The sequence below is a fragment of the Pan troglodytes genome, chromosome X (assembly GCF_028858775.2).
Source record: "Pan troglodytes isolate AG18354 chromosome X, NHGRI_mPanTro3-v2.0_pri, whole genome shotgun sequence".
Classification (NCBI taxonomy): domain Eukaryota; kingdom Metazoa; phylum Chordata; class Mammalia; order Primates; family Hominidae; genus Pan; species Pan troglodytes.
Genome location: NC_072421.2, coordinates 117,887,002 through 117,902,274, shown reverse-complemented (window position 1 = coordinate 117,902,274; position 15,273 = coordinate 117,887,002). Strand labels below are relative to the sequence as shown.

Here is a 15,273-nt window from a genome sequence, read left to right as displayed (position 1 = left end):
TCCTAATGTTGTTTAATAGCTTTATTGAGATATAATTCACATCCCATACAATTCACCCATTTAATGTGTATAATTCAATGATTTTTAATATATTTAGTATGTATCAGTTATTTATGTGCAACCATTACCACAGTCAATTTTAGATTTTCATCATCTTGAAAAGAAATCCCATACCCTTTAGCTTTCACCTCCACATTCCCACATTCTCCCCAGACCCAAGCAACCACTAATATACTTTCTTTGTGTAAGGTATCCCTATTCTAGACATTTCATATTAATAGAATCATATAATATATATATTCTCTTGTGATTGGTTTCTTTCAGTTAGTATAATGTTTTCAAGATTCGTTCATGTTGTATCAAGTACTTCATTCCGTTTTACGGACTAATAACATTCCGTTGTATGGGTATACCACATTTTCTTTGTCCGTTCACTAGTTGGTGTACATTTGAGTTGTTTCCACTTTTTGGTTATTATGAATAATTCTACTGTAAACATTTATGTACAAATTTATGCATGGATATATGTTTTCATTTTCCTTTTCTTTCTACCTAAGAGTATAATTGCTGGATCATATAGTAAGTATGTTTATTTGTTTGAGGAACTGCCAGAGTGTTTTCCAAAGTGGCTGCACTATTTTACATTCCCACCAGAGTGTTTGATGGGTTTGATTTTGCTACATACTCATCAACTCTCATTATTATCTGACTTTTTGATTCCAGCCATCCTAGTGGGTATGAAGCAGTATCTCATTATGGTTTTGATTTGCATTTTCCTGACATTCCAATGTTTTTGATCATTGGCTCCAGTCAAAGGCAATGGGCAAAAATTCAAATTATATTTACTGGAAGTTTCCTCTAATGACCACTACTTGCCTCTGAGTCCAGGCCCTCTCTACCTCCTGCTGCTGGTGACCTGCAGTACAGCATTTGACTCAAGTATTTGGGGGTATGACTGGATGAATATTTAAGAAAATCTTTCTGCTTATACTATACCTGCCCTAAGACATTGGCTAGTCCTCATTGACACCCAGAGAGCTTTGAGGAAGGAGGCTTTATTAATCTATGATGGTATCTGTTGGCCAACTTAAATGAAAGGCACATTTGGACCCTAGCACAGCTTGGATGGGTGAGAGCCAGCTGTCCTATTGTTGAGGCCCTTTAACATCATCTTTCCCTGTTCCTTTGGCTTGGGTGAATCTGAACTTCCTCTCAAGACCTACCACCTTCTCACTCACCCTTCTCTATGTGTCTTGTGCCACTTCTCTTTTGTCTCATATTTCTTTCCTTTCCCCTCTCCCTAGTATAGCCATTAACTAGCTTGGAAAATCACTTTACCTTCTTGTACCATAGTTTTCTTTTCTTCCAAATGGATATAGTAGTAACCTACCTTTCAGAGTTAGCATGAACATGAAATTAAATAATGGGAATGGATATGCCCTAAGAGGGCCTGGCATAGAGCAGACACTCAACATAAAACAATTTCCTTTTCTACCCCTTCATGCCGTAGTTGGTAGCCCTTCAGATTACAGAGGTTGCCAAGCCCTGGCTGAGTGACCTTTTCTTGCCTCCCAATTGCCTTGTTCTTGTTACTCTTCTGGGCCTCAATGAAGAGTATCAGCCAGAGGCAGCAAATGGGCAACTATCACACGTCTGTCTTCATGTAGGGCACTTGGTGCCTGAATGCTTTTTGCAAAACCAGGAGGTGAGAAGGGCTGTGACCAGCACATTAAGCCTCCTCTTCAGCAGGATAATTATGATAATTATTCTGCCACTACCCAAACACCAAACATGGACAATAAGCCCTTCCAGGTGTGAGCATGAACACCCTCATTCCTTTCCAGCTAGACTCCAAGCTAAGCTAACAGGGCAAGGTACTTTCAGAACATTGAGCAGGCAGGAGTTTCATGTAGAAGTAGCTAGCTGATGGAAAGTCCTAGAACCTTAATGGGGAGGCCGGCTAAAAGGCAGGAGGCATTTGAGTGCCAAGTACAAGAGACGCTAAATCATGTGTGGGGAAAAGCAGCCACTGAGATGATCGGAAATGGTGAAAGAAGTGGGGGCAGAAGGGAAGGAGACAATACATAAATTCCCTCTGCCTGGGTACTTCTGCCAAACCCCAAGGTCAATTTGCATAAGTTGTTTGTCCTGTCCTAAGGTGCCTTTGGAAGAAGCCCCCTACCACTCAGGGGAGGTTTAGCATCAGTCCGGAAAGTGAACAGCAGCTCCTGCCTGGAAGCTTCCAGGCAGCCCTGGCTTGTGTCTATTGGTTCTACCCCAACCCCCATGCATGAGAGCTCTCTCTCATCAGGAAGCTGGCCAAGCCAGCAGAGTAAATCGACTGTCCTTGAGCCCCATGTTAGTTTTCTGAGACTTGAACAGTGTTTTTGGAGTTCACTGACTTTATCTAATCTATGTAGTTGGGTGAAAATGGCTCACAGTTCAATTGAGTTAAAATCTACAGCAGCCTCAGGAGCTGCCCCTCCTCCTGAGGCTTGCTTCCTGAGCTCTTCCTTCTGAAAATGATGCGGAAATGACAGCAAGAGGTACAAGTCAGCCAGCCATAGTCCTGTCCCCAGGTGATAATGAAACCTCATTGTTGGACTTGAGCTCTCTCTGCTTGAAAGTGTCATTTCATAATAACCTGGAGTTTTGCATCTTGTTCCCTGAGGACTGTTTACAAGAAGACAAAGGCTAGAAGTAAAAGAAAACCAGAGAGGAAATTTCAAGAAGCCCATTTCTCAATCAGTTTCATAATTTCTCATTAACCAAGTAGTCTAATCGAAAGTAATTTTTAAAGTATTTTTGTCTAATCTTCACTCAGTCTCCCTAGACAGGTGACTTTCAGAAATTAACCCAATCTACTGCCTGCCTGCTTCTGTGTGTGTGTGTGTGTGTGTGTGTGTTCAAACCTTTTATTACCAAGTACAACACTTGCTGTTTTATTTTCCAAAGTCAAAACCCCTTTGTTTTGGTGTTTCCCTTTTCAGGATCTGAAACCACTCTACGCTAACCGGTGCCATTATGTTCCCAAGACATCACAGAAGGAAGCTGAGGAGGTGAGCCAGAATGAGGCTGCATGTCTTTACCTCCTGGGAAAGTCCCCTGTTCTGCCTGAAACACCCTTTCTTTTACTCCTTTTCATGGGCCTAAGGTTTATTTCTAGGTATGTATAGCTGATTTGTTCAGTGGGTCAGAGCACATTGCTAATGAGGCCATGGTCATAGGTTGGAGACTCATGAGGCCTAATCAGTTTTACTTTGTTCTGTGGCCACAGGCTGACCCTCTGACCCCAGCCGGGAGCCTCCCCATATGTGGCTTTGATCCTCAGGGGGACAAATGAGAGTACAGAGGCCACAGGACATGACCCTCCCCCATCTCTGTGGATGATGGTTCAGTTGCCTGAACTCAGTGCTCAGTTGGAATAAAAGTGGGAGCCCCACCAGGGCACTAGGCCTGAACTACGGAGGCAGAGCCTGAGTTCCACACATAGGATGGGTCTGGAAGCCAAATGAGGGTAACTGAGAAGCCAGATCCACCTTTATGCTCTGGGGAGGCTGGGACTGTCAGCCTGGCCCCTCTCATAACACCTCCAAGAGGCCAGCCTAATAATGCTTGAGCATGCACAGATGAGTCTCTCTTCTGCCCCAAACAGCTCTCCTTATGTTCCATGTTGCCTCAAGCAGAGCTAGATGCAATGCATAGTGAGGCAAAGTATGACTCCAGGTCATTTTTGGAGAGCTTTCATTTCAGTATACAATAATCACTTCCCAACCCAGGGATTTCTCCATATGAAACTGTACCTAGGCTTCCAGGAATCTTGACAATTTTGTACTCTATTAACCTCACATTGAAAGTCAATCATTCCCAGATAGTTAGAAAAATGGTAAACTTTCAGTTGGGAAGAGAAAAGGAAGGCAATTGGATGTAAAATGGCCACTGCATTGCACAGCTTCAGGGGAAGCCATTTTACATAAAATACAATGTGAATGGGTGCCCTTGGAGTAAGGCAAAGCAGTCCTGCTCCAAAGGCACCATGGCAAATACTTTGATTATGTCTCTGCCATCCACTTGACTCCTTTTTCTTTTAACAGCCATAAATTTACTATTTCTCTCACTGTTCTCAGGTTAGATAGGAGGAATAGAAATGCATATATGATAACAGCTTATCTGAAAGGCAGTAAGCATTTGGATGAAGGACCCAATATAGAAAAAAATGCCCATTTGCTATGAATATTCTCTATAACAAAGCAAGACAAATTTAGCAGCACTTCATTGCATCTGGATGGGGGAGAGAGCTGGACAATTTCTTGCTAACAAGAGATGGTAAATGAAATTATTTTCCGTTTTTAAAACCTTTTTGCTAACTCAAAATGTGTAAAATGTCATTGCTGTTCTCTAGATTTTGTTGTGATAGCTTTCTTGCATTAATTTGGTGACTGTAAAAATATTAATAATGACTTCCGTAGGTTCACTTGTAACCCTGGTCCCCCTAACCCTATTTTTCCTACATAAGGTCATAAGTTCCTCAACCAAAAATTCTCCTTCCACGAGGGTTATGAGGAACCTTACCCAGGCAGCTAGAGAGGTACTATTGTACTTCAGAGTGCATGCGCCGGCCCCTCTGTCTTCCTTCCCACCTTATCTGCTTTCCTCCTGTACCCTGATTTTGCCTGCCCTCATATCCTCATTTCCTTCAGTCCATTTGTTCTTCCGTCTGTCCTTCCATCTGCCCTTCCTTCTCTCCATCTCCACCATTCAGGGATGAGGCACTGAGGGCTGTGGCTGAGGCTGGACATGAGCCCAGCTACACAGTGACTTGCCTCATGCACAAGTTCGGCCAGCTCCCCATCCTGCCCCATCCTTCCCACACATTGGGTGTTCATTTCAAAGCCATCCTTACTGTCTCCTTCAGTCACTAACTCGCATTTCCAATCCCAGAGGGTCCTGCTTCCTATCCAATGCCAGCTCATCTCCTCACTGTTATATACCGTCAGGTTAACTGCCCTCACCTCAGCCGTGAATTCTGCACACCTCGCATCCGGGGCAACACCTGCTTCTGCTGTGACCTCTACAACTGTGGCAAGTAAGTGTTGAGGCCCAGACACAGGAATAATGGTCTGACCACAACGGACACTAGAAGGGCTGAGGTTAAGGAAGGGTGCATTGTGGGAATCAGGGAAGTGGAAGACATTGATCTGTTAACAGATTTTGGCTAACAGACATTACTTGCCTTCTCTGTGCCAGGCATCATGCTAGGTACTTTCACATACTTGATCTTATTTAATTCTTACTTATGATGTATGCAGAGTAATCCTCATTTTATAGATGAGGAGAGTGAAGTTCAGAGGAAACAGACAACTAGCCCAAGGTTACACAGAACTTGAAAATAATATGTATAGGATTCAAACTCAGCTCTGTCTATATCCAAGTTTAACAATGTTCAATAAATAGTTACTGAGTACCTTCTCGGTGCCTGGCTCTGTTCTAGACACTGAAGGTCCAGCAGCCAACAAAACAGAAGTCCTTTCCCCTGTGGAGCTTATATTCTAGTAGGGGAGACAGTCAACAAATACAGAAATATATAATATAATGCCAGGTGGTGATCAGAGCTCTGAAGAAAAATGAAGCAGGAGAGGTAGATAGTGATGAGGGGTGTGTGTGTGTGTGTGTGTGTGTGCACGTGCACATGCATGCACACTGTATGTTAGATAGAGTAGCCAGGGAAGGCCTCTTTGAGCAGGTGACATTTGTGCAGACCTGAAAGTAGTTGGGGGTGGGTGGGCAACCCAGGTAGATACCTGGAGAAAGAGTGCTTCAAGCAGAGGGAATAGCAAGTGCAAAGGTTCTGAGGCAGGAGCAGTTTTGGTGCTGGTTCTGCTACAGCCACTCTGGCTCTGTGCACTCCAAATTGCTAAAACATCCTTTATTCTTTCTTTCAAAATATATTTAGGCGCTAGGAATACAGAGATTGCCACTGAAGAGCTCGTAGACTAGTAAAGAGGATGGACATGTGAACAATCGATTGCAATATAATGTGATAAGTGCAGTGGGGATCAGTGGATGTGGTGGGGATTCTGGAGGCCCAATGAATGAAAGTCAGAGTTTGCTGGGAGGGAAAAGTGTCAAAGAGTAGGTGATATGGGAGCTGAGACTTACAGAATAAGTAGGGAATCAGGAGACAAACCAAAAGAAGACAGAGGTGGGAAGGATATTCCTGGTAGTTGTGAAGAGGTAGTGGGTGGAGGTAGTTACAGAAGGTGTGGTAGGAGGTAAGACAGAGGTGTAGCCAGAGATCAGATGATAGAGAGCTCATTGGCCATAGGAATGACTTCAGACTTGACCCTGTAGGCAACTGGGGGCCATTGAAGGGTACAGCATGGAAGATGGACTTGAGTGGTTGAGGAATGGAGGCAGCTAGGAGGCCACTGCAAGAGCGCAGGCCATAGAGAATGGAGCCTAGATCAAGTTGGAGACAATGCAAAGCGGGGAATCATTTTAAGAGCAATTTAGAAGGTAGAATCAATAGGGATGTGTGAGTAGGTGATGTGCACAGTGAGTGAACACCTCTCCATGCAGGGTATGTCGACCAATGTTCGTCATGCACGTATTTCCTTCAGAATCTTAGTGAAGGCGAACTGAGGGCCACGGGAGGGAGGGAGTAAGGGGAGGAACCTGCAGAGTGGGGCTGGATGGAGCTAGATTCAGAGGCAGCAGGTGGATGCAGCCCCCTCATCACTCACATTCCCTACTGTCGGTATTTTGGGGTCAGTTACTCTGGTTTAAGGATTAAGACTTGCCAGACTAGAGTCAGGGAGGAGAAGGCAGAGACCATACACCAGCTCTTTACCTTCTTTGCTTGTGCCAGTCTTGTTTCATTGAAAGGTTTGGCAGTGGAGGAAGAGAAATTTATAGATTCAAATGAGGTTTAGGGATTATCTGGGGAGTTCAATTATTTATGTTGTAATAATAACCATCACTTGTAAAGGACTTCCCTCCTTAGCAGCAATGATGGAGAGCTGGCTATAACTGTACTTCCTCAGCCCATCCTTACAAAAATGATCAAAGAAATGTAACACAGGTCCTAGGGGAATTGGGGTTATTTTACTATCTTTCCTCTTGCCTCCCCTCATCCTTCCTTCCCCGATCTGTCTTTCCCTTTGTTTTTATCTCCTCCCTCTTCTCTCCCTCCTCCTGCCATCTTTCTCCATTTTCCTTGGTGCTCTCCTCTCCTTTCCCATTTCATGGCCTCCTAGGGTGGTGCTGGGAGCTGGCCAGAACTGGGCCTGAGATCTCAAGGACAGAGGAGGCCCACTGAGAGGGTTGATAAGTGATTCCTTGCAGACACACCTTTCTCTCTGTGACAGTGTGTTTCTGAAAAAGGTTTGAATACACAAAACCCTACTTTAAATTCCATTTAGCTGAGTCCTCAGGTGAATTGTTTTTGAAAGTGGAGGCTCAAGTCCATTCTATGTTCCTGTCAATCTGAACTTCATAAAAATTGACTTCCTTACTTTCTTAAAGCAAGTTATACCAGAAGAGTCTTCAAGGAATTTTATGAGGAGCTGTGCTAAACTATGCACTCCCCAAGGGCAGGGAGCATGACTTAATCTTATCTATACTTCCCTGGCCCCAGCACAGGGCTGGGCATGAGTAAAGAGCTGATGAAAAGGGAGTGATATTTGTTGAAAAGGAACAAAAAGAAGAACTCCCTTTTCACTGGGGAAAATAAAATATTGGACTAGGCAACTGAGAGGGGTCATGGGAACAGTCCTACTAAAGATCTTCAAGCCTAGAAATGTCTTTCACCTACCTAGTGCCTGGAAGCCAGCCCCGGACATCTCTCAAAGCCCTTTCCCAAGTCTGTAGTGCTAAGATTCCAAGGGCAAAGCCACTAGAAAAGGACTTCCTTAGCTTTTCCTGAGGAAACAGTCCCACCAGGCCATAAACCCAGGCTGAGACTGAAGAGGCGAGGGTCCCACAATAGAGGAAAATGTTTTTTCTTGACCTGGGGCTTTTTCCACCCAGAGCCAAAGAGACCTAAACTCAAGGCCTAAATATAGCTAGCAATAAGCATTCTGAGGCTTGGAGACTTTAATTTTGCCAAATGTGTATTTGTTTTCCTCACACGAAGCCTATTTTTAATCAATTGCCAGCTCCTCCAGTCCATTTCCTGGAAAGGAGGCCAAGAAAAAAAAAGTGGGAACAAAAACATCAGGCAGTCATTTGTACAGTGCTACAGAAACAGAGTCTCTACTGTCCCCTCGAACCCACAGGCCTTCTTTGACGTCAGGGGTGTTGAGGTTTTAATACCAAACATAGATTATTCTATTTAGCCTCATGCAGGAAGGTGGCTTTCTCTAGGACACAGCTCCTCAGCAGTTGCCTTTCAGAGTACTTCAGGCTTTCACCTACTCACTCATCTTTGGAAAGGTCAAGTCAATATCACTGGTTTTCAGCCCGTAACCTAAAGGAAATGAAGTGACTTGTGAACAGCATCAGCTGGTAATAAAATGAAAGAAGATAGCCTACTTCCATTCACTCTTTTCTTCGACAAACTTTTCTTGAGCTCCTACAATGTGCTAGGGGCTGTTCTAAAAGAATGGGCATCAATAAGACACAGCTTTGCCCTTAAGGAACTCAATTTGCCAGGGAGATTGAAGGGAAGGGGACTTAAACGTATAGGCAGAATGCATGCAGCAGGAGAGAGACACATAGAGGCTGGCCATTGCCACTGCCTGTCCACCAAGAATTGGTGAGTGCTCCAGGCCCTTATGGAAGAGCAGAAGGATGCCCTCTTGCCTTATCTAAGATCTTCTGCTGCCTACTTTGTTAAGTAGGAGACTGAAACACAGAGAACTTATCCGTTTCTCTAGGTCCACCCAGAACGTTGAGAGCAAGGGGGTAAAAGCCCACATTGGGTAATCAATCTCATGATCAATACAGTGATTAGTCTTTGCACTCAGTTACTCATTCACCGAGTATTTATTGACGACCTTTAATGTTTCTACCACTGTGCTAGGCAGTGAGAGAGACACAAAGGAATGTTAAGAGACGACCCTCGCCCTCAAGAGGTTGCGATTTTGACAGAAACATCATGTCGGCCTTGGCCTTGATTGTAACATTAGCACCAGCACAGTATTTAGCACTGATACGCTACCAACACATATTAGATTAAATAAATAACTGAATTATTGATATATACAAAGTGCCAAACTAAGAGGAATAGACTATGGGAGTCCAAGGAAAAAGCTAATGAATGGGTAGTGGCGTCTTTGAAGAAGGCACTATTGAAGCTTTGAGCAGTGAGAGAGATTAGGATAGGCAGAGAACAGAAAGCAATACCTTCAATGCAGGGGGAGAAATCTGAGCAAAGGTTTGGAATTAGTACCCAGCATAGCCAGTGTGGGGCTTCTGTGGACTCCAGCCTGGCTAGAGTGTATACTCCATTTTGAGGCTGGACTTTGGCAGACTGAGGAATTTGAACACTCCCCTGAAGGTACTGGGGAGCCACAGAAGGGTTTTGATTAAGTGAATGACATATTTTTAAAAGTGTTTTAGGAAGAGTAATCAGGCAGCAGTAGGGTCTGGCAGGACAGCCTTACAGTGACGGAGGCATGAGGATGGGAGCAGTGGGAATGCAAAAGGTGCAATTTCAGAGGAAGCTCTGCCCAGAGACTGAACCAAATGGAATCCTGAATCTCAAGCAGAAAAAAACCACATTAATTTACTAAACCCGAACCATATCTAAGAATTAGCTTTCTTTTCCTTCATGGTTCAGTGAAAAAAAAAAAATTAAACGGCTGCTGGAACCACTCAAACTGAAACCAAGTATATATTATCTAAAATTATTGAATATTTTAAAACAAACTACTATCCTATTCCCATATTGCGGTTTGTGCCTACAAAGTCTTAATACTGGCCAGGGACAGTGGCTCACGGCTGTAATCCCAGGACTTTGGGAGCCTGAAATGGGAGGATAGATTGAGCCTAGGAGTTCGAGGCCAGCCTGGGCAACATGTCAAAACCGCATCTCTACAAAATTTAGCTGGGCATGGCGGTGTGAGCCTGCAGTCCCAGTTACTTGGGAGGCTGAGGTTGGAGGATCACTTGAGTCAAGGAGGTTGAGGCTGCAGTGAGCCATGACCATACCACTGCACTCCAGCCTGGGTGACAGAGCAAGACCCCATCAAAAAAAAAAAAAAAAAAGGAAAGAAAAGAAGGAAGGAAAAAAAAAGAAAAAGAAAAAACCCAACCAACCGAACAAACAAAAAACAAAATAAAGTGTTAATACCTTTAAGAACAGGGTTCAAAGGTTTGAATTGTGTTGCCAGAGGCTGGCTCTTAGAAGGAACAAAATGTAGCTACATATTTTAGTGGAGGCTTTTATTATATGTTGGAGTACTGCTTTCATGCCTGTTGGCATTACATCCCCCGGGCTCAGAGAAGTTAAGTAAATTAAGTAACCTAAGAGTAAGAAAGTAAGTTGCTAGAGTCAGCATCTGGTGACAGAGCATAGATGACAGAGCCAGGATTCGAACACAGTCTGACTTCAGAGTCAGCTATGGCATACTGCCTGCCTATATATACTACTAGTCCACCCTTGGTGTTTTAGGAGGCAGGCAAACATAATTTGGGGGATGTCAGAAGTTGACTCCCAAGCTACAAAGGTGCTCCTGCAGTTCCACACTCACCCATACACACAGGTCTGTCCTTTTCAGAGAATAGTCCTTGTACAGCTGTCCGTTTTTGGGGGCAGTAAATAATCTGTGCATCCTCCCTGCCCTATCCCCAGGGCCTAGTACAATGCCAGCTAATAGGAGACAATGTATGCTTATGCATGGACTCTTGAGATATGCTCCTGAAAATACTGAAATCCAATTCAAACTCTGATTAATTGAAACTCCCTTAAAATTCCACTATGGGCCAAGTGTGGTGGCTCACACCTGGAATCCCAGCACTTTGGGAGGCTGATGTGGGAGTATCACTTGATGCCAGGAGTTCAAGACCAGCCTGGCCAATATAGTAAGACTCTGTCTCTACAAAAAAATATATTTTTAAAAAATTCCACTACGGAAGCTTACTATTAAAAACAGTGGGTCTCAAACATTGATGAGCTTGTTAACACAGATTCTTGACCCCATCACCAGAGATTCTACCAGATTCAGTAGGACTGGGGCTGGGCCTAGGAATCTGCATGTTTAACCATCTCTCTTTCTCAAAGATACATGCACAGATACACGCAGAGACACCCACAGGCACACACAAATAATGCACTGATACAAACAGGCAGGCACACATAGACACAAACACAGATGATTCTGATGCAGTCTGCCCTGTAACCACACTGACTTCACCTCCTTAGAGAAACACTGACTTTAAAGAATCTGAAGATAAATTCATCTGTAAAGTTTAAGTCTTTTCATATGTGAATAGTCCCTCTCTGATTCATTTTGGAGATCAGCCTTTGCTTGTTTTTCTGTTTTCTTTTTTGCATTCTTATAGCAGGGGAGTCACATGTAATAATCATCCTAATGCCAGGGCGTTTCGTTGTGACTTTAAGAACCACAGTGTTTTAGATTCGTGATGAACTCCAGTGGCCAAGTTGTAAACTAGTTTGTGACATCCAGGAGGACAGGAACTTTCATTTAATTAATTCCACAGGTATTTATGTAGCACCAACTGTGTGTCAAGCACAGCAGTGAGCAAAACGAACCAGTTCCTGCCCTCATGGAGCTCACGTTCAAGTCGGGGAGGCAGACAATAACGTAGTAGACACATCAGTAAGATATTTTCATGTGGGAATGAATGCTACAGAGAAATTAGAAAAGGGTGATGTATTGCTTAGCTCGGGCTGCCATAACACGATACCATAGACCAGGTGGCTTAAACAATAGAAATGTACTTATTTCTCTCATTTCTGGAGGCTGGAAGTCTAAGATCAGAGTGCCAACATGGTTGAGCTCTGGTGAGGGCTCTCTACCTGGCTTGTGCCACTTCCCCTCTGTGCTCACAGTGACCTTTCCTTTCACATTCAAGTAGGGAGGGAGAGAACGAAAGTCGGGGTCGGGGGTGGGTGGGGGAGGGGCGTGGAGTAGGGAAGTCAGGGGAGAAGGAGGGAAAAAGAGGAGGAGGAGGAGGAGAGCGAGATCTTCCTTTTCTTATAAAGCCACCAATCCTATCCGATTAGGACCCCACCCTTGTGGCCTCATTTAACTTTAATTATCTTCTAAAAGCTCTATCTAAAAATACAGTCACATTGGGGGATAGGGCTTTAACACATGAATTTGGAGGGACAAAATTCATTCCATAGCGGATAATGTGATAGAGAGCGACAGGGCTGGGAAGGGGTGTCTTTGGACAGAGTGGTCAAGAAAGGCCTCCCCACGGAGGCGACTTTCAGGTTTTGTGTAGCAACTCAGCTTTAGTTGTTTACCAGGACATTGGTTTTTATTTGTTTGTTTTGAGAGGGCACACACTGAAGTCTTTGAAGCCTGAATTCAGGTCCCAGTTCTACCACTTATGACTTGGGCAAGTTCTTTAACTTCTCTGTGCTTCACTTTCTTCATCTGTAAAATGGGCATGATGATAGTCCCTATTTGATAGGATACTGTGAGGATTTGCACAGAGGAACTTTCTGCAATGATGGAAATGTTCTGTAACCTGCTCTGTCCAGTATAGTAAACACTAGCCACATGTGACTATTGAGCACTTGAAATGTGGCTGGTGAGACTTACCAACTGAATTTTTCTTTTTACTTAATTTTACTTAATTTAAATTTAAATAGCCACGTGTGGCTAGTAGCTACCACATTAAACAGCACAGATGCAATGAATTCACACATGTAAAATGCTTAGCACTGTGCCTGGTACATAGCAAGTGTCAATAAGTGCTATCTAGGATTAGTGTTAGTGGTGGTTACAAGTATTTTTCTGGCAGGTAGGAGTTTTTTTTCGGGGAGTGGGGATAAACAATCACACTTTGATTTATTATAGTACATGGCTATGATGTCTCTTACTGTAGCTCCCCACCTGCCCACCTGTCTTTTCACTGAGCTGTATGGTAGCCCAATCCCAGAGTTGGGGAGGGGGCTGGGGAGGACAGCCTGCTCCCTGGGGACTGACTGGAGCATGCTCCTCCCTGTCCAGCCGGGTGGAGATCACTGGTGGGTACTACGAATACATCGATGTCAGCAGTTGCCAAGATATCATCCACCTCTACCACCTGCTCTGGTCTGCCACCATCCTCAACATTGTTGGCCTGTTCCTGGGCATCATCACTGCCGCTGTCCTTGGAGGCTTTAAGGACATGGTAAGGAAAGAATTGACTTTGCATTTCACAGTGGCCCCTGTTGGACATAGGGGGAAGGCTAGGCAGTTGGGGGAAATGCAGACACATATTTTGAAGGGAAGAATCAGAAGCAATTGCTTCAAGGATGTAGCTGCCTTCAAATGTCTCAAGTTGAAGGAGCCAGGTAATGTCATCAGTCTGCAAATATTTCTTGTTATACACAAATTACCTGTGTTCTGGAGGCACCTTCTGGGGGTGGGGGGTGAAAGGAGGAAGGGGTGTTCTCAGTTCCCCCATTCGCACTGGTTATGTAAACATAGTCTTTTATAGCCCCACCCCACACTTTTAGTAAAATTTTTTGGGAATAGTTTTCCCCTAACAAACTTTGGGAGAGATGGAAGGAAAGGTTATTCTAGCTATAGGTAGGATTAATGCTAGTCTTCCCCTCCCCAGGTATTTCATAGTGAAGTTTCTTCAGAAAGAGCATCTGGGCTCTTTTCTGTTTGCATTCGCAGAGCCAGCTCTAGGCTAAGTTGCTTGCCAGGTCTTGCCTTCAACTTGGACCTCAACCCCAGCCTCCCCACTTTCCATTCTTCCCTTCCAAATCTTTTCTATTTTTGTGTGTGTGTCTGCAAAGGCACAGCAGGACTCAGCATTCAGTAGGTACTCCATATAGTAGGCTTCTTTTTTTCCTTTCCTTCTAAGGCATTTCTAAGCATTTATTTGCTTATTTGATAAATCTAGATCTCTAATTATGGAGATAATAGCTTTGAGTTATGGTTATCAACCTGGCTTCATATAAGAATCACCTGCCCAGCATGGTGGCTCATGCTTATAATCTCAGCCCTTTGGGAGGCCAAGACAGGAGGATTGACTAAGCCCAGGGGTTTGAGACTAGGCTGAGCAACAGCCCCTGTCTCTATTAAGAAAAAACAACTTTTTTTAATTAGCTGGGTGTAGTGGCACATACCTGTAGTCCCAGCTACTTGGGAGGCTGAAGTGGGAGGATCACTTGAGCCCAGGAGGTTGAGGTTGCAGTAAGCCATGATTGCACCACTGCACTCCAGCCTGGATGACAGAGTAAGACCCCGTCTCAAAAAAAAAAAAAAAAAAAAAAATGCTTGGGCTCCTTCTCTAAAGATTCTGATTTAATTGGTCTAAACTGAAGCCCAGGCATCAGGTTTTGTTTTTTGGTTTTTTGGTTTTTTTTTTTAAGCTCCCAGGTAATTCTGATCTGCAGCCATGATTGAATACCACTGCTTTAAATGAACATCCCACATCTGTTTATGGAATTATTTTGTGCCTAAGAGGGACTTTCCTTTGACCCCAGAAATTAGCTCCTAGGCCCTTGGCTGTTTCTGTCAGATTTTGGGGTCCCTGAAGAACAGAACCTGAAAGGCAGTTTGTAATTTGATCCTGGACTGTCAAAAGGATGAATGTTGGAAAGTGAAAGGTGGGGTAGGACAAGGGAAAAGAAAGAAACTCTGTCGTTTTGGATTGCAAGTCTCCAGCAGTACTGGGCTGACTGGAACTATTAAGTGTTCCTGCTAGTGACCCTAAGTCAAGAGAAATCCTTTCCTGCCCATCTGCACTCTCTCTTTCTTCTTTCTCTCCCTCTCTCATCCGCACATTTCTCTTCCCAGCTTCCCTCCCCAGACTCTGGAATGCCCAAGCACTAACAAGTAGGGGAAGCATCAACAAAGGTGGAGCCCCAGGAGGGAAAAGGATTTCCTGTAAATTTGGCCTTGAGGAAGCTTTTAGGTTAGAGAGCTGCAAAAAAGCTGTTTCTGGGTTGGGGCTTCTTTGGAGAAAAGAATGCCCTTTGTTCTTGGAGAATTTCCCCAGGGGGCAGATGAAAGTACAGGTATTGTGTGGAATCTCAGCAGCTTTGGCTGGAAGAGAAGCTCCCAGGTTTGGCGAGTTGAGGAGATGGGACCTCAGGATGAGTGTTACGAGTTCTCTAAATTGTCCCTAGAGCTTTCA

At 44.1% G+C, this 15,273-nt stretch overlaps 1 protein-coding gene across 4 annotated transcripts in view; it reads left to right on the top strand.

Moving 5' to 3' along the window:
• Positions 1–15,273, top strand: part of TMEM255A (transmembrane protein 255A) — a 52,567-nt gene that overhangs the window by 20,989 nt on the left and 16,305 nt on the right. For 2 of the 4 annotated variants that reach the window (XM_016943728.3, XM_016943729.3), the window contains exons 5-8: positions 2,991–3,059; positions 4,517–4,588; positions 4,998–5,086; positions 13,149–13,311. In XM_016943728.3, coding sequence (XP_016799217.1) covers positions 2,991–3,059; positions 4,517–4,588; positions 4,998–5,086; positions 13,149–13,311 — 393 coding nt within the window. The remainder of the gene's footprint in view (positions 1–2,990; positions 3,060–4,516; positions 4,589–4,997; positions 5,087–13,148; positions 13,312–15,273) is intronic. The other 2 variants (XM_016943731.3, XM_016943730.3) reach the window with 1 other exon arrangement.